This window comes from Myxine glutinosa, chromosome 6 (genome assembly GCF_964187855.1).
Source record: "Myxine glutinosa chromosome 6, kmMyxGlut1.1, whole genome shotgun sequence".
NCBI lineage: Eukaryota > Metazoa > Chordata > Myxini > Myxiniformes > Myxinidae > Myxine > Myxine glutinosa.
Window position 1 is genome coordinate 80643318 of NC_136266.1, and position 24300 is coordinate 80667617.

The 24300-nt window shown below is 43.7% G+C and overlaps 1 protein-coding gene across 2 annotated transcripts in view; it reads left to right on the forward strand.

Annotated features, from left to right (window-relative positions):
- Positions 1 to 24300, forward strand: part of LOC137430009 (Y-box-binding protein 3) — a 67772-nt gene that overhangs the window by 2813 nt on the left and 40659 nt on the right. For both annotated transcript variants that reach the window (XM_068120464.2, XM_068120465.2), the window contains exons 2-3: positions 15346 to 15409; positions 15612 to 15645. In XM_068120464.2, the coding sequence (XP_067976565.1) occupies positions 15346 to 15409; positions 15612 to 15645 (98 nt within the window). The remainder of the gene's footprint in view (positions 1 to 15345; positions 15410 to 15611; positions 15646 to 24300) is intronic.

Genomic DNA, 24300 nt, shown 5'->3' on the forward strand with positions numbered 1-24300 from the left:
GTAAGGGAGATACCTGCATGTTTTAATGTAAGGGAGATACCTGCACGTTGTAATGTGAGGGAGATACCTGCACGTTTTAATGTAAGGGAGATACCTGCACGTTTTAATGTAAGGGAGATACCTGCACGTTGTAATGTAAGGGAGATACCTGCACGTTTTAATGTAAGGGAGATACCTGCACGTTTTAATGTAAGGGAGATACCTACACGTTTTAATGTAAGGGAGATACCTGCTCGTTTTTATGTAAGGGAGATACCTGCATGTTTTAATGTCAGGGAGATACCTGCACGTTTTAATGTGAGGGAGATACCTGCACGTTTTAATGTGAGGGAGATACCTGCATGTTTTAATGTAAGGGAGATACCTGCACGTTTTAATGTAAGGGAGATACCTGCACGTTTTAATGTAAGGGAGATACCTGCACGTTTTAATGTAAGGGAGATACCTACACGTTTTAATGTAAGGGAGATACCTGCTCGTTTTTATGTAAGGGAGATACCTGCATGTTTTAATGTAAGGGAGATACCTGCACGTTTTTATGTAAGGGAGATACCTGCACGTTTTAATGTAAGGGAGATACCTGCACGTTTTCATGTAAGGGAGATACCTGCACGTTTTAATGTAAGGGAGATACCTGCACGTTTTAATGTAAGGGAGATACCTGCTCGTTTTTATGTAAGGGTACCTGCACGTTTTAATGTAAGGGAGATACCTGCACGTTTTATGTAAGGGAGATACCTGCACGTTTTAATGTAAGGGAGATACCTGCACGTTGTAATGTAAGGGAGATACCTGCATGTTTTAATCTAAGGGAGATACCTGCACGTTTTATATAAGGGAGATACCTACACGTTTTAATGTAAGGGAGATACCTGCTCGTTTTTATGTAAGGGAGATACCTGCATGTTTTAATGTAAGGGAGATACCTGCACGTTTTAATGTAAGGGAGATACCTGCATGTTTTAATGTAAGGGAGATACCTGCACGTTTTTATGTGTGACTTTGTCAAATTTTATCTGTGACGTGGGGATTTGGGGGGAGGGGAAGTGTTTATTGTGTCTGAGGAAACTTAAATATAAAAGGCGACAAAAGGTTGTCGGAAAGTTTTGAAACGTCGAAGTTGCTTGTGGGGTTCATTTCCCCCTCACAATGTTTCATTTTTGTTGCTGCAAACAAATACAAGTGACCACCTGGGCGGTGTGTGCACTGCCAACTGTTGGGCATTTTGGTTCAACAGTAATTTTGACAATTTGTTGAATTCTCTGAGAATCTGCCCTCGAGTTGCAGGTTGGATTCTGTATCTGCCCTCTAGTTGCAGGTTGGATTCTGTATCTGCCCTCTAGTTGCAGGTTGGACTCTGTATCTGTCCTCTCGTTGCAGGTTGGATTCTGTATCTGCCCTCTAGTTGTAGGTTGGATTCTGTATCTGTCCTCTCGTTGCAGGTTGGATTCTGTATCTGCCCTCTAGTTGCAGGTTGGACTCTGTATCTGTCCTCTCGTTGCAGGTTGGATTCTGTATCTGCCCTCTAGTTGTAGGTTGGATTCTGTATCTGCCCTCTAGTTGCAGGTTGGATTCTGTATCTGCCCTCTAGTTGCAGGTTGGACTCTGTATCTGTCCTCTCGTTGCAGGTTGGATTCTGTATCTGCCCTCTAGTTGTAGGTTGGATTCTGTATCTGCCCTCTCGTTGCAGGTTGGATTCTGTATCTGCCCTCTAGTTGTAGGTTGGACTCTGTATCTGTCCTCTCGTTGCAGGTTGGATTCTGTATCTGCCCTCTAGTTGTAGGTTGGATTCTGTATCTGCCCTCTCGTTGTAGGTTGGATTCTGTATCTGTCCTCTCGTTGCAGGTTGGATTCTGTATCTGCCCTCTAGTTGTAGGTTGGATTCTGTATCTGCCCTCTCGTTGCAGGTTGGATTCTGTATCTGCCCTCTCGTTGCAGGTTGGACTCTGTATCTGTCCTCTCGTTGCAGGTTGGATTCTGTATCTGCCCTCTAGTTGTAGGTTGGATTCTGTATCTGCCCTCTAGTTGCAGGTTGGATTCTGTATCTGCCCTCTAGTTGCAGGTTGGACTCTGTATCTGTCCTCTCGTTGCAGGTTGGATTCTGTATCTGCCCTCTAGTTGTAGGTTGGATTCTGTATCTGCCCTCTCGTTGCAGGTTGGATTCTGTATCTGCCCTCTAGTTGTAGGTTGGACTTTGTATCTGTCCTCTCGTTGCAGGTTGGATTCTGTATCTGCCCTCTAGTTGTAGGTTGGATTCTGTATCTGCCCTCTCGTTGTAGGTTGGATTCTGTATCTGTCCTCTCGTTGCAGGTTGGATTCTGTATCTGCCCTCTAGTTGTAGGTTGGATTCTATATCTGCCCTCTAGTTGTAGGTTGGATTCTGTATCTGCCCTCTAGTTGCAGGTTGGATTCTGTTTCTGCCCTCAAGTGGTAGGTTGGATTCTGTATCTGCCCTCTCGTTGCAGGTTGGATTCTGTATCTGTCCTCTAGTTGCAGGTTGGATTCTGTATCTGCCCTCTAGTTGTAGGTTGGATTCTGTATCTGTCCTCTCGTTGCAGGTTGGATTCTGTATCTGCCCTCTAGTTGCAGGTTGGATTCTGTATCTGTCCTCGAGTTGCAGGTTGGATTCTGTATCTGTCCTCTAGTTGCAGGTTGGATTCTGTATCTGTCCTCTAGTTGTAGGTTGGATTCAGTATCTGCCCTCTCGTTGTAGGTTGGATTCTGTATCTGCCCTCTAGTTGGAGGTTGGATTCTGTATCTGCCCTCTAGTTGTAGGTTGTATTCTGTATCTGTCCTCTCGTTGCAGGTTGGATTCTGAATCTGTCCTCTAGTTGTAGGTTGGATTCTGTATCTGTCCTCTAGTTGCATGTTGGATTCTGTATCTGCCCTCTAGTTGTAGGTTGGATTCTGTATCTGTCCTCTGGTTGTAGGTTGGATTCTGTATCTGCCCTCTAGTTGTAGGTTGGATTCTGTATCTGCCCTCTAGTTGTAGGTTGGATTCTGTATCTGCCCTCGAGTTGCAGGTTGGATTCTGTGTCTGTCCTCTAGTTGCAGGTTGGATTCTGTATCTGCCCTCTAGTTGTAGGTTGGATTCTGTATGTGCCCTCTGGTTGTAGGTTGGATTCTGTATCTGCCCTCTAGTTGTAGGTTGGATTCTGTATCTGCCCTCTAGTTGTAGGTTGGATTCTGTATCTGCCCTCGAGTTGCAGGTTGGATTCTGTATCTGCCCTCTAGTTGCAGGTTGGATTCTGTATCTGCCCTCTAGTTGCCGGTTGTATTCTGTATCTGCCCTCTAGATGCAGGTTGAATTCTGTATCTGCCCTCTAGTTGTAGGTTGGATTCTGTATCTGTCCTCTAGTTGTAGGTTGGATTCTGTATCTGTCCTCTAGTTGTAGGTTGGATTATGTATCTCTCCTCTAGTTGCAGGTTGGATTATGTATCTGCCCTCTAGTTGTAGGTTGGATTCTGTATCTGCCCTCTGGTTGTAGGTTGGATTCTGTATCTGCCCTCTAGTTGTAGGTTGGATTCTGTATCTGCCCTCTAGTTGTAGGTTGGATTCTGTATCTGGGCAATTCCACGACGTTACGGAGTGACACTTTGAGTCATTTTTGTGAACTATGATTGCTCTAGCATAGCGATAAAGCCACTAGTACCTACTCTCTATATATCATATTGTAAAGGAAGAGTTGCACTTTACAGAGATATCAATGGAGTTCCTGTAAGTTGGACCATTGTCAAGTAATTAACATTCAAAAACTGTGTTACGGAGTGACACTGTCTTTTGTCATTTATTAAACAACAACAACATTTATTGAAAACTCTGCTCTCACAATAGTGTTATGGATTCGTGGCTTCCGTTATTGTGGTTTTCACCCACTGGACATGTTTCTGATATCATGTATTAATTATTAGTTTCACAAGGTTTATTATTCATGAACGGTTATCAAAAGTGAAAAAGGATAACTGTAAGTGAAACAGGAAACCGAGGGAGAAGACAATGAGGTGAAGAGGAAGAAGCAGCGGACAAAAAGTCGGAGAAGACGGTGACGTCAGCGCTCCGTAACGAGCCAGGTTTACCGACAGCCGCGAGGGGATTTTGTGTTCCTGGAAGGGACATCCGGCGATAAGAATATTCGCTGGAGTGGAGAAATCTGCGTAGACAGATTTGGGGCGCTGAGATTCTGACGAATCCTTGCCTCGTCGCATCGGCTCAAGCCAGAGCCGTCAGCCATTTTTGAACCCCGTGCTTCGGACACCGGTGAACGTTTGCTTCGTGTCATCGTCATCCCCAACATCCTACGGTCTGTCGGGCAGGAGGGGGTGCGACCGCTTCGTCTCCAATTACGTTGCGGTTTGCTGAGGGAGCGGTGAAGTAACACCTCTGGAGAGCGAGATTCGGGCTTCGACCGGATTTCGTTCCATCGACCGCTGGAGCGAATCCCATTCGCCTTGGGAAAAGTCATAGAGACATTGAGGAGTGTCCGTTCATTTGCTGGCAGGGCCGTGAGTCACTTGACTTTATATAAGATATATATGGAGTGCACTCTGAATGGCCATTTACTGTACCGTATTACCTGGGTGTGATTTATAATACAAGTTTGTTCATTTATAATCATTGGTGTGGTTTCACGATTGATTTTCAACACAGGGTAATATATTTTTCTGCCGGGGCTCCTCGCGGGGTTCGGAGGTTTACCGAGACCAGGAGGAGATCGGTGAGGACCCCGTAACAATAGTTATAAAATTGTAATGAAATACTGGGAAGATACACTAATAGTTGTGCCTTCAGTACAGGGGTTTCAAAATTCCAGACATGACCTAATTACTCTGAAATAATTACAATAGTCCCGTTACGGAGTGACGAAAAATCCCGTTACGGAGTGACGAATCAATTTTGAGATTTCTCCCAAAGCAACAAATCATTTCTAGATAACACCAGGCTTTCATTCTGAACCCAGCTGACCTGTGCTGCTGGCGTTTCAACATCTAACACTTTAGATTTTTTTTTTTTTTTTTTTTGTATACTGAATCGAGGCTCGTGAAAGAGCTGACATTTACTTTACAAACAAATCAACCAGACAAACAAAATATATAAAAAGAGGGAGCGGAAGACAAGAGAAGGGGAAGCACACAAACACTTGAGAGCACACAACATTTAAGAGCAGGGAGATGTGTGGGAGGGAGAGGGCTTGGGGGGACGAGGCGTGGGAAGGGGGTGGGGGGTGGGAGAAGTATAAAACACAAGGACACCAAGGACTTCCAGGACAGAAGTTGGTATTTCAAAAAAGTGGAATTGGGGTGAAATTAGCGGGGATAGAAAAGATCAAGGTTTTGGATGGGGGAAGATAAGAGATGGTGGTGCACAGCTGTTTTAAAGACCTGGAGGGTGGAGTGGGATTGAAGAGAGTGAGGGAGTTTGTTCCAGAGGCGGGAGAAAAGAGGAATGAAGGAGTGAAGGTGAGCAGAGAGTCTTGATTTTGGCAGTTTAACCATAAGAGGGTTGCAGGCAGATCTTGTGCGACTTGTAGGAATATTTGCGGGACAGAGCCCAGAGAGAGCTGGGGGGGCAAGGCCAGAGAGGAGTCGGTAGAAGACGGAAAGACCACCAACCTGCCTGCGGTGAGTGAGTGAGAGGCCCTCGGAGTTAGCTTAATCGCGGGAGATTCCAATGATTCTGAATGCTTTGGTTTCAACAGCGTGAAGACGAGCTAGGTGTGAGGCAGGAGCACCAGCCCAGAGGGGAGAGCGGTATTCCATTGAGCTGCGGATGAAAGCCTTGTATATGGTGAGGAGCTCAGGTGTGCCAAGGAAGGACTTCGCACGACGGAGGATGCCCAGTCGGCGACTGGCTTTGGAGGCCAGATTTGAAATGTGGGTTTCCCAGGAAAGATCATGGCAGATCGTGAGACCCAAAAGCTTGAGTGACAGAACTTCTTGGAGAGGATTATTCAGAAAGTGGATGGGAGGGTTGTCCAGTCGGTCTTTTCGGAGAGACATCGTAAGAGTGTGAGATTTGTCAGGATTGAAAGACATGTTCCACTTGTTTGCCCAGTCTGTGATTTTGTCCAGGTCTACAGAGAGTGAGGAGGCTGCAGACTGCCGATCTGAGGGATGAAGAATGGAGCGATAGAGAGTAGAGTCTGAGTAGAGTTTATTATAAATAAAAACCACCTTTAGAGGCCATTTTTCCCCGCAAGCGGGGGTTGGCCTTTTTCGGGGACCGTGGTTGTTGTTGTTTTTTGGTCCCCTTTTTGAAGCAATGTTTTACGGCCGGATGCCCTCCCTGCCGCCAACCCTTTTTGTCGCCTTTTTACGACAAACAGGGAATTACCAGTGAACTGGTACTCAATTTGCCGACTTCGGAAGGATGACAGGCTGAGTCAACCCCCCTGGCGTTAATTCAGCGATCGACCGGGATTCGAACCCAGGATCCTAGGATCCTAAGCTGGCACCCTAGCCGCTAGCCCAACACCAGGCTTAATAAAATAATAAAAATAAAAATCTGAACTGAGAAAATATTCAATAAACATATACAAAAGTCAAGAAATAGACTAAAGAAATTGAGAACAATTTACGAGTGGATGACCAGAAACAAAACAAAGTTTGGAATTAATCAGTTGGCCACATCACAAAACTTCACATGACTGCCCTGCAAAAGGTTCCCTTTCCCAAAGGACATTCAGCAAATACATAATGATTGCGATGGTCAAGGGATGGCTGAAGAAGAAATCTGACGACTTGGTTGGAATCAATCCAGGATTTATCTTCCACCTCTGGGAATGTATATGCCAAGTCAGATAGGCCCGCTTTTCGCAAAAATGATACTTCCAAACAACCATCATCTACTATCTGAGTCACCTGGCCAACAAACAACTTTTTAGATTTTTTTGTGACATACTTCACAGTCACAAAGTCACCAGGGTGCACTTGGGGTTGACTGTCTGACCTGGGGCGCTCAGCAGGTGCCGGAATAGCAGTATTTTGACATTCCAAGGATGATACATCGCACTCGGGGTGAAGACTCACCAATTCAAATTATTCCGCTGTTGAGTACATAGAGGCGCTCACAACATATTTCCTCACAGGTTTCACACAGTGTGTTTGGTGTGTTTTCGGAAGCGACGTCACTAACTGCCAGCGCTCGTCCAATTGCGACTGGCACTTCTCAATGTCTCCTGCTGCGATGAATAAAACTTCGATCTTTTTGCACTGTGCCGCTGCTACGCGGAAGAAGGATTCTGCATCAGATACAGGAACCCCAGCCAGATTTGCCAACCAAACTCTCCTCTTTACCTCACCTCCTATCCCATCAACAGCGCCCTTACCATGAGATGTGGCAAATAAATTCCAGGATAATTGAATATTGAACAATTCTTGAAGGAATGTTCGATTGGAAAACAAGAATTTCTGTTTATATTGACTGGCTGCCCCAATCTGAAAAAAGTCAATTGCCCTAATCCTGGGGTGGCGTGATATCAGTGTGGTGATGATATTGGACAGGAAGGTATGAACAGCATATTTGCCATGCTGGAGGTTATAGCTAACAATAACGAAAGACTCGGTAACATTAACATCAATCCAGGCGCACACTGTGAATAGAGTGACTTGGACGTGGCTCCAATGAGCACTCTGGATTTCATTCTGTTCTATCGCAGCATAGTTCTCCGCAAAATCGACCTGGACGACAACGCGATCACCATCGACTGCCTTCCTTCTATCTTCAAAGAAGATGAGTGCAAGCTGAAGTGTGGAAGTTGTTTGCATATCTCATGCAGGGCATCCTGAACAGTCCCATCTTTAGCTACTTTTGTGGCCCGCTGCTCAATTGTCTCCCACTGAAACCACTTCAGCGGCAGGTTAGCTGTTTTGTCGTCGACAGAATACACTGTGGCAAACTTGGTATGGCATTCCTGACATTTTCCTGTCATGCAGTTGTCCGAATCCTGATCACATACAATGCTTCCAAGGAATTCACGAAAGTTGGTCGAAAGTCCAGGTACATGAGATGACAATGCCTCCAATAAGAGGCGCATGTTTTCGTGATATCTGCAGAGGCAGACATTGTGCGGAAACTTTGAATTGAGGCATACATTGGCTGGACAAAGTGCTGCGAATTTGCAGTAGCTGATCTTGATGTTTGGATATTTCTCACAAAACAAACTGTATGCCTCTCGTATTGTCATCATTAGGAAACTCTTGAACCTTGTCCTTCCGTTTCCCAGTCTTAATGACCACAAAGTCTTTCTTCCCTGGCGACATCCATGAAATATCGGGCTGCTCATAAATTTTCTTAACAGCATCACTAACATCGGCAGGAACTTTGTGCTCGGGAGCATACTTGCTTTCCGTGTCAACTTCATGTTGGGTAGGTTCGTTTCCGACAGCTAGCCGTCTGATAACAGCTTTGCGTTTCCTCGGTGATTTCGGGAGGGCCTCTCGAGCTCGTTTAACAGCCTTGCCGATGCTGGAGCTGTTCTTGTAGGCAGGAGACCGAGAAGTTGGAACAGGACTCACAGTGTTTTTGCCCTTCGTCCGACATCTCCGCTGACGCGCACGTTCATTTTCCCTTGCCTTCGCAACATTAGCAGCACGCGCCTCTCTCTTGCGTTTCGCATCCAGCTCCCTGCATTTTTCCTTGTGCCTGTCTCGAAAACGCTTTTGTCGCTCGGCAGCAGTCAATGGCATCCTTTCTGTAATATGAATGCATCGACAAATTAACCATATGAATTGCACCGTACCCTTCTATGAATCATCTAAAAGATCATGAAATGTTTTAGGCCACAAAAACTGACAGAGGTTATAAGTGGCTTCACTCAGCTTGTCCACTGCAAAGTTGGCGGTCTGCGGTGGCGCGGTGATTTGTCTAGTTTTCCTCTTACGACGCGTATCGGCAGGTGACAACAGAGGTGTAGTTTGTACTCACCGATTGCTGGATGTAAACTGATTTCAAAACCGCTCAAGATGAGCACGCGTAAACTTGAAACTTGTCATACGGAAGTAAAATCTGGCACGCAATGAATTCTTGGACAGCTACTCTGCCGCCACCTTTTTCCAGGCTGAGTTATCAATTGTTTGACAGAATGAGTCACTCCGTAACGTTATGGAGTGACAAGTTTTCTTTTTAATTTATTTTTTGTAGATAAAAAAAAAAAAATTATACTGTACAATGATTGGGTGGTATAAGTTCTTAATGACCCTGGATTTATTTTGGTTTTTCATCCACCAGTTAAAGAGAAAAGTAAACAAATGTCAAATTTTCGTTATGGAGTGACATGTCACGGAGTGACATCTGACTCCTAATTTGAGTTTTAATTAAGCATAGAAGGACAACTCATATTTTTTTCAATTGGTTTTGAAATAATCTTCATACAGGTAGCTTCTGATGGATAGCATTTGTTGACTTCATACCAATGAATTGCGAGACTAATGAATTAATAGTTCTTTGCATTATCGAGTGCCAATTTTACTGCGCTTTTCAGTAGAATGACTTCATTAATTGCAATGAGTGATGTAAGTCAACAGAGCAAGCTAAATCAGTGATCTTGATATTATCTGAAAGTACATGTTTTCAGCTTTCATTTGGTACATAACATGAACTTTTTCAGTCAAATTAAAAATTTGACCTCTGCGGACCGTTTCTCGTGGAATTGCCCATCTGTCCTCCAGTTGCAGGTTGGATTCTGTATCTGCCCTCTAGATGTAGGTTGGATTCTGTATTTGCCCTCTAGTTGTAGGTTGGATTCTGTATCTGCCCTCTAGATGTAGGTTGGATTCTGTATCTTCCCTCCAGTTGCAGGTTGAATTCTGTATCTGCCCTCTAGTTGTAGGTTGGATTCTGTATCTGCCCTCTCGTTGTAGGTTGGATTCTGTATCTGTCCTCTAGTTGCAGGTTGGATTATGTATCTGCCCTCGAGTTGCAGGTTGAATTCTGTATCTGCCCTCTCGTAGGTTGGATTCTGTATCTGCCCTCTAGTTGCAGGTTGGATTCTGTATCTGTCCTCTCGTTGCAGGTTGGATTCTGTATCTGTCCTCTCGTTGCAGGTTGGATTCTGTATCTGTCCTCTCGTTGCAGGTTGGATTCTGTATCTGCCCTCAAGTTGTAGGTTGGATTCTGTATCTGTCCTCTCGTTGTAGGTTGGATTCTGTATCTGCCCTCTCGTTGCAGGTTGGATTCTGTATCTGCCCTCTCGTTGCAGGTTGGATTCTGTATCTGCCCTCTTGTTGCAGGTTGGATTCTGTATCTGCCCTCCAGTTGCAGGTTGGATCCTGTATCTGTCCTCTCGTTGCAGGTTGGATTCTGTATCTGCCCTCTTAGTGGGGGGGCCAATGTAGCAGATTGAAATGCCCGGTGAAATTGCTTGTTAATTTTTGGACACTGGTTGGGCTGTCTTTAGGGATGATATAAGTTCTAGAAAAAATATGTCTCCAATTGTTTCAAGTTCTTTATGGCGGCCATTTTGGATTTTCAAAATGGCGGATGTCGAAAACGTAAAATTCCATTATCTTGGCTTCTAAATGACCTAGAGTTTCGATTCTGGTGTCCAGTTGTACATTTTTGGGGATAGAGAATTGAATGAAACCTTCTTTAATAACCTACAAGGGATAAAAATAGGTTTTTATGGCACAGCCGAACCAGTGTCCAAAATCTAACTTAATGCACATCTATCTTAATTGTTATTTGTTATTTGTATGTTCCAGATTCGTGACCCTGAGCTATGATGGAGCCAAAAAGCAAGAAAACCAAGAAAGAAACTGATTTCACACTTTGCATTCAGTGCCAGGATCCCCAAGGTGCACTAGTGACTGAGCCAGCACTGGGCTCATATGCAAAGTTTCTCCAGTTCATCCAGGAGAGGGCACGATATGGTGATGCCGACTTCAAACAGATCAGCGAACGATTAAGCTGTTTCACTGCCACTGACTTGAGGAACAATAAAGCAAAGTGGCACCGGGCATGTTATGGATCTACATGCAACACTGCTCACCTGGAGCGTGCTAGAGTTCGCCACCAGAAAGCCTGCGAACATGGCGATACCCAGCATCTTCATAAGGCCAGACACCGCTCACTCAAGGTTCTGACTGCTCCAGACTTTGTTCCTTGCCAAGCACCAAACAAACAATCTGCCACAGGTACCACGTATAGCTTCAAGACACGGTCAAACCCAGATGTCACCAAGCCGTACTCTGCGACGGACACAGTGTGGCTACTTTCACGCACAATCATGCGAACAGCTGAAGCTGAGGACGTACAAGACGACATCATCCCACCAGATGACCAGCTGCAAGCTGCAGAACCCCAGCATGCTGACCCTGTTGGGTCACTCGTCCACGATCCAAAACAACCACCTGGCAGTAGGATCAAGCATCACGATATCCCAACTTGGACAGCCTACAACTCACTGCTCTCCTCTTCGAAGCCTCTGACAGAGGTCAACGCCCTGCCATTGGTAGCAGCACCAGCCCATGAATGGCAAACACTGATAACAGTCTTGAAACAGACACAGCAAATCAACTGCATGGTCATGGGTCCCGATAGGAAGACAGTGATCACCTTAGACATGGCCCTGTATGAGCGAGCCAAACAGCTGGAGATGACCAGAGATGACTGCAAAGGCAAGTGGGTACTGCGACTAGGGGAGATGCACACTGTGATGGCTGCACTGAGGGCTGCTGGGAATGCCATAGAGGACAGTGGTCTTGACGAGGCTTGGTCTGAGGCTGATATCTATGGCCCAACAACGACCAGACAAATACTGGAAGCCAAGCACATGAAGAGGGCTTTGGAGGCCCACATCACCACTGTCCAAGCCCTCTTCGACCTCTATGTGGACAAATTCTTCCAAGAGCATCCCCATCTGAGGGGCCCATGTACCCAGTCAGCACAACAGGTTGCCCAGAGCTGTCATCTACACAACCGAGAGGAGATGACAAGCGCGCAGAACAACATGCTAGCTGTCCTCGAGTCAAACGAAGTCCTGGAGGCCATGGCAAAGTTTGATGAGAGGAAAGAAGCCAAGAGTCCACTGTTCAAGTTTGTGCGACGCTACATGCGGATGATAATGCTGATATACACATTCATCCGTGCCACCCGTGATGGACAATTTGAGCTTCACCTGTCTTCACTGGATGAGATGTGCATATACTTCTTTGCACATGACAAACAGAAATATGCCAGGCTGACTCCCTGGTACCTTGCAGAGATGAAGGCCCTGAAGATGACAGATCCAGGGATCTACCAAGAGTTCATGGATGGGAACTTCAGTGTCCATAAGAATGAAATCCCCTTCTGTGCTGTAGGTGTGGACCATGCACTGGAGCACATCAACAGGATCATGAAGGTGACAGGGGGTATTGTGGGCATTACCCAGAATGCCAGTGCCCGCGAAAGGTTCTTTCTGACAGCACCAGAGCTGAGTAGGCTTGCTGAAGAAGCCCGTCAGATGGCTGGCTCACAATCAGCTACACGCAAGGAGCACCACGACCTATCAACCACAGTCTGGGCTCGGCAGGAAGACAGCATTCGTCGACTGAAGAATGTGATCAGAGAGTCCATGAATCCCATGATGCATGAGGGTGAAGACCTGACGACTATCATCACCAAGGTGGTGATGCCAGCTGAAGTACAGAAGGATGTCTGCAACCAAGATGAGATTGGTCAGAAAGCGTATAACACGTTTGTTGCAGAGCGCATCAACACAAATGAAATCAACCTTTGGGCCAGAATGGGAAAGGTCAAACTGAAGATGTGGAAGAGTGCCAGGAAAGCTGTGAAGCACAAACTGGCAGACAAGGTTGTAGAGCTGAAAGACGACAGGTCACTGTTTGCGCGCATGCTGATCGTGGCCCGCTCACGACCAGAGATCAACTTGAAGGATGCCATAGGTCAATATGAATTCACCGCGCTTCCACGAACCCTCTTTGCAATGGCTGGGACACTACTACCATGCACAGACAAAAGCAAGCTCATGGGCATCCTAGAAGATCTACCCAAGAAGTCAACTGGCACTGGTCAGCAGCCAGACGACGACAATCCTGAACATACTCCACCCCCTCCCAAGAAGGTGACTGTCATAGACGGCATGGCATTAGTGCAAGCAATGGGTAAGCCACAATGGGTCAAAACATGTGCCCAGTGGGCTGGCCATTTCAATGCAACACTGGACTGCAAGACCAACGGGTATGATGAAGTCCACCTCGTGTTTGACCGATATGATCTGCCAAATTCACTGAAAGAGGCCACATGGGAGAGGCGCCAAGGTGGCAAGCCGCCCACTGCTTACCACGTTCAATACAGCACCCCGATTGGGAAACTGACAGCAAAACAGTTCCTGTCGCACACCAACACCAAAGATGAGCTAACTGTCTATCTGGCAAAGAAAGCTCTGTGTCACTTTGAGGGGACTACCAAGGTCTTCATCGTCACTTCAAGGCAGGATGTCTTCTCCAACTGCATGGATGTACAGCATCTCCGTAGCTCCCAGGAGGAGGCTGATACGAGGATCTTTCTTCACAGTCTAGATGCCGTCCGAAGAGGTGCAACACAGCTGTACATTCAGTCACCTGATACTGATGTATTCATCCTAGCACTCCACCGGTACCATGAACTATGCAAAGACACATACTTCATCACGGGTGTGGGGAACAAGAAGAGGCAAATCTCACTGGAACCAATAGTACATGAACTTGGTGTCAGGAAGGCTGCAGCCCTACCAGGATTCCATGCATTCACGGGAGCAGACCAGACTGGTCGGTTTGCCGGCAAGGGAAAGCTCAAATGTTGGCAAGCCCTCAATAGGTGCTCTGTTGAGGTGGTATCTGCGTTTCATGACCTTGGGGCCTCTGAGGAGCTGAGAGCTGACACAGAAAGTGACATTGAGGCATTTGTATGCCAGCTGTATGAGCCTCGTACTACAGTTGTGGATGTGGGCAAGCTGAGGTGGAGACTGTTTACCAAGAAACAGCTAGAGGCACAGAAGCTGCCACCAACACGGGGAGCTTTACATGAAGCCATTGCTCGTGCACATTTCCAGGCCATGGTGTGGCATCAGGCTGATGTACCGGACCCCCAGCTTCCACAACCAACAGAACATGGATGGAGAGCAGAAGGAGATCAGCTGGTGCCCATCACAACCAAGGACCCTCCAGCCCCAGCTGCCATCACACATCTAATCAAATGTAACTGCAAGAAGACCCAATGCATGTCTCACTGCTCATGCAGGTCTCAGCATCTCAACTGTTCTGAGATGTGTATGTGTGGGGCAGATGAAGAGGTGTGTGGTAACACGGGTCAGGAGCGCCCCATGGGAATCGATAACACTGATGATGAGGAGGATGGAGATCCTTCAATGTAACAATGAACACTGCCAACTAAAAATATTGCACAAAGACATTATAAGTGTACATTTGAACACTAAAGTCCAGCCTTTATGTGATTTAGAAGTGAAAATGATGGAAAAAAATATATATATGTGTTGGCATAAGTGCGTGAAAATCCAAGATGGCTGCCATAAGAACCCTTTTGATCATATGTAGGTGTATAAATGTGTGTTTATTGGATTAAGTATCCGCAAATATGTACATTTGGACACCAAAATTAACACTCTAGGTCATTTAGAAGCCAAGATAATGACAATTTCGGTTTTCAACAAACGCCATTTTGATAATCCAAAATGGCCGCTATAAAGAACTTGAAAAAAATGGAGACATATTTTTTCTACAACTTCTATCATCCCTAAAGACAACCCAACCAGTGTCCACAAATTAACATTTGAATTCAACGGGAAAACATTGGCCCCCCCACTATCTCGTTGCAGGTTGGATTCTGTATCTGCCCTCTAGTTGCAGGTTGGATTCTGTATCTGCCCTCTAGTTGCAGGTTGGATTCTGTATCTGCCCTCTCGTTGCAGGTTGGATTCTGTATCTGCCCTCTAGTTGCAGGTTTGATTCTGTATCTGCCCTCTAGTTGCATGTTGGATTCTGTATCTGCCCTCTCGTTGAGGGCAGATACAGAATCCAGCCTGCGAGTTGCAGGTTGAATTCTGTATCTGCCCTCTCGTTGCAGGTTGGATTCTGTATCTGCCTCTTGTTGCAGGTTGGATTCTGTATCTGCCCTCTAGTTGCAGGTTGGATTCTGTATCTGCCCTCTAGTTGCAGGTTGGATTCTGTATCTGCCCTCTCGTTGCAGGCTGGATTCTGTATCTACCCTCTAGTTGCAGGTTGGATTCTGTATCTGCCCTCTAGTTGCAGGTTGGATTCTGTCAGGTTTGTGTATTGTTCAGTTGTTTGTTGAGGACGAGTTGATTTCTCCAATTTGAAACATACCTTTGTGGTACATCTTTCCCACAGCTACAAAAGTACTGGGTACAGTGAAGTGGTTCAACGTAAAGAACGGTTATGGATTCATCAACCGGTATGCACATGCATGTTGTTTGAAAGTGTCAAATTTCTTCACTGATGTATATATTTTTTTGTTTAAAAAAAATTTGGATAATGGTTGAATTCCATGTATTTTGCTTCAAAGTAAATTCATTGATCTTTTTGATCTCATTCAATTGGTATTGTTGGTTTGCGTGAAGTCTGAAATGAAATGTTCTTCATCTCTGTCTTCGAAGGAATGATACGAAGGAAGATGTGTTTGTACATCAGGTGAGAGGAACTATGTTTCTTTTTATGAGTAATCACATTTTAATATATCTTCTGTTTGCTTCACACCATCATTATTTTTACCCTCACCAGAGTAGAGGGTATTGCATTTGAGTCCGTTTGTTAGTTGCCGGAAAAGATTCCAGCAAGTTGGTTGGTTTGTCTATTTGTCTGTCTGTTTGTGCGCAGTACTACGTTTACACCGTTGCACATAGAATCGCCAAACTTTACACACATATTTGTCTTGCCCTGGAATAGACTGTGCCCAATTTTTTATTGAGCGACATGACGGCATAAACTGTTGGAGAAAAAAATATATTGATGACGTCATCGGTCATGTGGTTCGGCCGCCATCTTGGAAAAACCGAAAATTTTGCACCTCTGTATCTCGGAAAATTCTGAATAGAAAAAATTGAGACATAGCTCATTGTAAAGAACTCTCCATGGGGAATAAAATATGTTAATGATGATGTCATTGGTGCCTCCATTATGACGTCATAATTCGACGAGTACAAAACTTCATCCGATCAAGATGCAATTTCTTGAGCGCCATGTCGGCATAAACTGGTGGAGGGAAAAAATAATTATGACGTCATCGGTCACATGGTTCGGCCGCCATATTTGTCCAAAATGGCCGATAAAAAAGTACATTACCGGCGAGTCCTTGGTCTCTGACCGATTTTTCATTTGTCTATTTGTTTGTCCGCACCGAATAAATATGATTTTCTTTGCAACCGTTGGTCCGATTGACAGGAAATTTTCACCATAGGTGCAACTACACCTGTAGAATTTTTTTTAATGATAATCATGACATCATAGGTCACGTGGTTTGGCCACCATGTTGGAAAAATCGAAAAACTTTGCACCTCTATCTCGGAAAGCGCTGAATAGAAAAAATTGCAACGTGGCTCATTGTAAAGAACTCTCCATGGGGGGATAAAATATGTTAACGTCAAAGGTGCCTCCATTATGACGTCATAATTCGACAAGTACAAAACTTCATCCAATCAAGATGAAATTTCATGAGCGCCATGTCGGCATAAACTGGTGGAGAAAAAAAATATTTTGACGTCATCAGTCACGTGGTTCGGCCGCCATCTTGGAAAAACCGAAAATCTTTGCACCTCTACATCTCCAAAAGCGCTGAATAGAAAAAATTGAGACATGGCTCATTGTAAGGAACTCTCCATGGGGAATAAAATATGTTAATGATGATGTCATAGGTGCCTCCGTTATGACATAATTTGACAATTACAAAACTTCATCCGATCAAGATGAAATTTTTTGAGCATAAATCTTGGAATAAATTAGTTTAGAAAAAAATAATGATGTCACCGGTCACGTGGTTTGGCCGCCATATTTGTTTTAACACAAAAGCCTAAACAACCACTGAAAATACATCCTGGTGAGGGTTTGCAATCTCTGATTACTCTTTTTCTTGTTTTGTTGTTGCGTTCCAGATTCTGTGTAAGAATGAATTTTTTTTTTTTAAGCTTGGATTGAATGAATGCTTGAAGGTTTCACTTGTGTATTCATAATTGGTTGATTTATTTTCACATCTAAGAATGGCAATTCTTTTCGCAACAATGAATGTCAGTCACTATAACGCATACCTGGTGTTGGCCTAATGGTTAGGGCGGCGGGCTTGGGATCCCCTCAGGTCCTGAGTTTGAATCCCGTTGAATTAACGCCACGTGGTTTTGACTCAGCCTGTCATCCTTCCGAGGTCGGCAAAATGAGTACCAGATAACTGGTTATAGAGAGCCAATGCATCAGCAGCAGACGCGCCCACAGAAAAATGCTGCAACCAGCAGCTGGGTGGTTGCACACGAACCACCCACTATAACCTCCAAAGAATAACCAATGATCTTCTGACCTCTCTTGACTGTGGTAAGGTTTCCGTTCTTGCTCTTTTGGACTTGTCTGCCGCCTTTGACATGATTGACCATAGTGTCTTAATTCGTCGTCTTGAAATCACATTTGGTATAACTGGTACTCCCCTTTCTTGGCTGATGTCCTATCTTACTGATAGAGTGCAAACAGTTGTTGTCAATGGCCAGAAATCAGCCCCTTCTCCGCTTTCCTTTGGCGTTCCCCAAGGCTCAGTCGTGGGACCTATCCTCTTTCTTTTGTACACTCAGCCTCTATTTGATCTTGTTTCCAGACATTCAGTTGATCACCACACCTTTGCGGACGACAATCAGCTGTACAAAGGAAGCACGATTCAACAAATCGTGCCCACTGTTGAAGTGTTAGAAGGCTGTATTGCCGACGTGAAGGCGTGGATGACCCAAAACAAACTTCAGCTGAACGATGCTAAAACAGAGTCTATGATTGTAAGATCGCACAGATGTCCTCTACAATGTTCACTTCCTACCACTATTCATGTTGGTGAAACTGATGTAAACTTTGTTCGTCGGCCAAGAACCTTGGTGTGGTTTTCGACTGTAACATGACATTTTCCAAGCAAGTACTTCAAACTTGCAAATCAGCATACTTTCAGCTGCGAAAGATCGCATCCATTCGCCACTTTCTTATTCCTCAAGCTGTTCTACCTCTGGTCTGTGCCCTTGTCCTCTCAAGGCTAGACTATTGTAATTCTTTGTATGCTGGCTGCCCTCAGTTTCTCTTGGATAAGTTACAAAATGTTCAAAACTCTGCCGCTTGTCTTGTCTGTAAGGCGAAGAAGTCTGACCATGTTACTCCGCTTCTTGAATCTTTACACTGGCTGCCTGTTTCTCGTCGTGTGCAATACAAAATTTGCACACTATGTTATAAATCATTGTGTGGAACGGGACCTCACTATCTCTCCGATTTTCTCACTCTCGATGTACCTCGGCGACGGCTTCGTTCAAGCGACGACTCTATGACCTTAGAGCCGCCGCGCACCAGCACCAAGTCGTTTGGCGAGAAATCCTTTTCGTTTGCTGCCCCTCTGCTCTGGAATGACTTACATTCCTCTGTTCGACCTGTTGACTCTCTTCCTGCCTTTAAAATCTCCCTCAAAACCTATCTGTTTCACAAGTCTTTCAAAGTCTAAGTCCTGTTTTCCCTTTGGTTTGAGGTGGGACGGAGATCGAGAGTATGTCTGTGTACATGTGCGGGGGAGGGAGGGAAGGAGGAGGGGGAGTACACATCTGTGGGTTTTGAATGGGGAGGGAGAGGAATAGGGCAAGAGTGAAGGTGTGTCTGTGTGTGTGTATGTTTGTGTGTGTGTGTGTGTGTGTGTGTGTGTGTGTGTGTGTGTGTGTGTGTGTGTGTGTGTGTGTGTGTGTGTGTGTGTGTGTGCGTTCGCATGATAATGTAAAGTGCCATGAGGGTCGTTAACTCTGCTTGATGGGGCTATCTATATAAGACTCCTTTATTATTATTATTATTATTATTATTATTATTACTAGGGCATGCCCGTACTATATCTATATCTAAAATTATATCCCCCCCCTCTATTTACATGAAATGGTTTGGTCCAAAGCGAACGGCTTGCGAGTGGTGACAATCCCCCCCCTCTATTTACATGCAATGGTTTGGTCCAAAGCGAACGGCTTCCGGAGTTTGGTAAAGAAATCGCCATCGCGTGCACAAACGCGCAGGAAAGCGAATGAATCGCAAATTCGTTTTTATTAGTTGTAAAACATAGTTTAACGCCAACATAGTTTGCAAACGTGAAATAAATGAATACGCTCTCAAATGTGCCATCCGAGGCAGAGTGTGCCCGCCACGTTCGGCACACGCGATCGTTCGCTGCTCTCTGATTGGTTGAATCGTTTTTTGGACATAGCTCGGTAAGTAATTGTCCGATTAATATGAAACCTTGAAAAGGCACATCCTCGGGTCCCCAGCAATATACCTGGCAAGTTAAAAGTATATCGGACCCGTGGTTGTCGAGAAACAGCGGTCACAGACAAACGTACAGACGTACAGACAGACAGACAGAGATTACTGGAATTATAGATAGATAACACAAATTTCAAAGTGATTTTTTTTTCTTCCCTAAAATCGTAAAATATCCAACAAAATCCTCTAATATCCATTGACTTCACGCAGCATAGTTTGTACTGTATAACTGCATCATCTTTCCATTGATGAAAACTTGTGCATCGTTATACTGAACTTCAAATATATTTGTGATCATTGCACACCGCCTTTTGTGTCGTACTTCAGGTTGCTTTGAGCTATGTTTTATGTCCTGACGTAATAGTATGGAGGTAGCGCACTATTCTTTTAACTCTAGCTTGGTTGAGTTCAATATTTTTGGACTGACTGTAAATTGTCACATTGGTGTTTCAAGGGGAGGACGTTGCATCATAAAGTGGTCTGTGCCTCTGATATCTATCTATAATTCCATTAATCTCTGTGTGTATGTGTGTATGTGTGTATGTTTGTCTGTGACCGCTGTTTCTCGACAACTACCGGTCCGATATACTTGAAACTTGCCAGGTATATTGCTGGGGACCCGAGGATGTGCCTTTTCAAGGTTTGAAATTAATCGGACAAGTAGTTACCGAGCTATGGCGATTTAGCCGTTCGCCGTTCGCTTTGGCGTTGCGAATGGACCAAACCATTTCATGTAAATAGAGGGGGGGGGTTCTGTGGTCGTTGCGAATGGACCAAACCATTTCATGTAAATAGAGGGGGGGGATTGTCACCGTACTCGCAAGCCGTTCGCCGTTCGCTTTGGCGTTGCGAATGGACCAAACCATTTCATGTAAATAGAGGGGGGGGATATAATTTTAGATATATATATAGTACGGGCATATATATAGTACGGGCATGCCCTAGTATATTAAACTGGGAACCTGTCTGCTTGCATTACTTGGTGGATGTAAAGGATCCCACACTGTCTTTTGATGAAAGGTAGTTGAACTATCGCTGGTAACCTGGTGCAATTCCAGCTTTTGTCCTAACCTTCCAGAGGAAGGGGGTGTGGTCGGTATACCGCATTATCTGCACTCCCAATCTCACTCTCAATGCTTCAACCTGCAGCTATGTGCTGTATACAAGATAAAATCGCTATTTTTTATGCCTCGCCCCCCCCCCCCCCCTCCCCCCGAAGGGCATTGCTTTCGGTTTGTCCGTACATACGTACGGGCCTAAACCTCGTTTTTCTCAGCAACTACATGTCCGATTGAGACAAAACGTTCAGGGTAGGAGTGACTAACACCCATGCAGAATTTTTTTTTTTTTTTTTTTGTATGCAAAGTCGAGGCTCGTGTAAGAGCTAAAAGGCATTATTTTTAATTTTTTTGTATACAGTCTAGGATCATGTAAGAGCTAAAGGCATTCATTCATTCATTCATTCATTCATATACAAAGCCGAGTGTCGTGTAAGAGCTAAAAGGCATTCTTTTTAATTTTTTTGGGTATGCAAAGTTTACTCTCGTGTTGTGCCGTGTTTTATCATAATTGTTGTACACCGCACCTTTCCTATGCCATCTCCAAGCATTGCAAATCGTCATTGCTGGGCACTGAAGGGGGCTCGGCAGTGGCGCACGCTGGGTCTTCCCCCATCCAAAACCTTGATCTTTTCTACCCCCACTAATTTCACCCCAAATCCTACACTTTTTTGAAATACCAACTTCTGTCCTGGAAGTCCTTGGTCTCCTTGTGTTTTATACCTCTCCCCCTCCTCCCCCCAGGCCATCTCCCTCCCGCGCTTCTCCCTGCTCTCAGGTGTTGTGTTTGTGTGCTTCCCCTCTTCTCCCCATCTTGTCTTCCGCTCCCTCTTTTTGTATGTTTTGTTTGTCTGGTTGATTTGTTTGTGGAATAAATGTTAGCTCTTTCACGAGCCTCGATTCAGGATACAAAAAAAAAAGGAGTACTCAGTTTTCACTCTGTTTGTTTGTTTTCTTGTTTTCTTGTTTGTTTGTCCGGACGATATCTCAGCCATCCTTTGAGCTATGAAGCTGAAATTTCGGCACAGTAGTGAGCAAGTCCTTTGTCGTGGTATTTTTTGTTTTTTGAATAATCAATTAATTGAGGAGTTATTTAATTATTAGCGATTAATTAAGTACTTATTTAATTAATCAAATTTCCTTTCTCTTCTGACCATTAATTCAGGCACCTTTTGAGTTAGGAAGCTGATATTTGGACATGTCAATGACCAGGGTGATTTGGCTGCAAAGGCTATTTTTGATTTATTAATTAATCAATTAATCGATTAATCGATTAATTATTCGATTAATGACCAATTTTTTTTTTTAAAGTTACAGATTCTGATGAAATGGTGGTGGTTTATGTGTTCTCTGACCGAATTGATTAATAATTTAATTTTTTTATGATTATTATATATTTATTTTCATTATATTAATCATTTATTTATTTTCTTTCTCATTTGGCCAATATCTCAGGCACCTTTTGAGCTGGGAAGCTAATATTTGGACATGAGTGACCAAGTGATGTGGCTAATCAAGGATATTTTTGATTTATTGATTAATCAATTAATCGATTAATTATTTAATTATTCGCTTAATTACTAAAAAAAAAAAAAAAAAAAAAAAAATCAGTTACAGATTCTGATGAAATGGTGGTGGTTTATGTGTTCTGTGACCGAATTGATTAATAATTTAATTTTTTAATGATTATTATTTATTTATTTTCATTATTGATCATTTATTTATTTTCTTTCTCATTTGGCCAATATCTCAGGCACCTTTTGAGCTGGGAAGCTAATATTTGGACATGACAGTGACCAAGTGATGTGGCTATCAAGGATATTTTTGATTTATTGATTAATCATTTAATCGATTAATTATTTATTGATGAATCAATTAATTATTTAATTTTTTATTAATGACTTATTTAATTAAATTTCTAAAAGATACATCGGATGAATCACGAGTGGTTTAGGTATGCTATTAGCCAATTGATTAAGAAAATATTTTGTGATAATCTTTTATTGATTTTCATTATACAATTATTCAATCAATTAGCGTACACCTCTCCCTCCCAATGCAGCCTCTATGAGCTGCACTGCGGTATTGCCGGGCGCCGGAGGCGCCCCGGCAATGCTGCGCTGTAGGATATTTAATTATTTGGCATCGGGGCGGTGTACTTTTTTTTTTTTTTTTTTTTTTTTTTTTTGTATACAAGATCGAGGCTCGTGAAAGAGCGAACATTAATCACACAGAAAGACAAACCGACACATAAAACATATAACATCGGGAGCGGTAGACAAGATGGGGAGAGAGGGGGAAGGACACAAACACAACATTTGAGAGCAGGGACCGAGAGACATGGAGACATCGAGAGATCTGAGAGAGGGCAAGGGCTTTGGGGGGGGGGCATGGGAAGGGGGCGGTGGGAGAGGTATAAAACATATGGACACTGCCAGGACTTCCAGGAAAGAAGTTGGAATTTCAAACAAGTGAATGTATCTGTACTTGTTTTATCATAATTTTATCCTCGTGTTTTATCATAATTGTGACATCGTAGGTCAGGTGGTATGGCAACCATTTTGGAATAAACACAAATAATTAAAAAAGTATTTCTCAGAAACCGCTGAATGGAAAAATTAGAAACTTGGCACATTGTCAAGTACTTTCAATGGGAACAAAAGCATGATAATGATGACATCATAGGTGAAGTGGTATACCTGCCAAAATTGTTTTAATCGAATTTGTTATCCTAAAATTCTGAAATTGTATGCACATGATCTATGACCCATATGTATTTAAATATTTAACTTATGACATCATAGGTCACATGGTTTGGCAGTCATATTGGATTTAACCTAAAACCTTAACACATCTCTCAAACCACCAAATCGATTGACTCGAAACTTTACATGTGTCATTGACTCGGCATGGCGATTAAAAGATGATAACAAAAACATCATTTTTCACATGGTGTGGCAGCCATATTGGATTGAAGGAAAATAATAAATAATTATATCTCTGAAGCCGCTTACCCTATTGATACGAAATTTTACAAATATCATATAACACCATTGTTGCATATAGTTTGAAAATGATGACATTGTAGGTCGTGGTTCGGCAGCCATTGGTGTGGCAGCCATATTAACTTGAAAGCCGATATTTAAAAAAATGCCTTCTCCTAAACCGCTTCACCTATCGATGTGAAACCTGTCATGGCTGGTGAAAATGTGATACTTGAAAACAGCTGAAGGGATATGAATCAAACTTGTTTATTTTTAAGACAGTGAATTCGGACATCTACCCATTGTGTGACTATGCGGAGGCATATTGGCGACACAGTCACATTGCTGTAGTTTCTCATATTTTCCATGTCATTTTTTCTATCTATCTCTTCACTTTCCCTTTGTCACAAGATCCAAGTTTATTTGATCGATCAATTGTCAAATTAGTGGCTGGGCGTAGTCCAAACTTACTTTTACTTAAAAGATGAAAGCTGATTGAGATGCTACAGCTATGACCTGGCACTGAGATGTTACAATTATAAACTGGCATTTTAATGTAACCTGTCTCACCATTCTTGACAGAACCTAAAGTAAATGGTGACTTTTCACTCCTCTATCTCCACTCCTGCTCTCGCTCTGCTTTCCAAATTATATACTCGATCCAAGGACATTCACAAAAGCTCGCCCCTCTACAAATTATTCATAATTACAATTATGTTCTACATCTAGATGCCAAAATAAATATCTTGCTCGTCAAAGATGGTTCAATATCCAGAAATTCC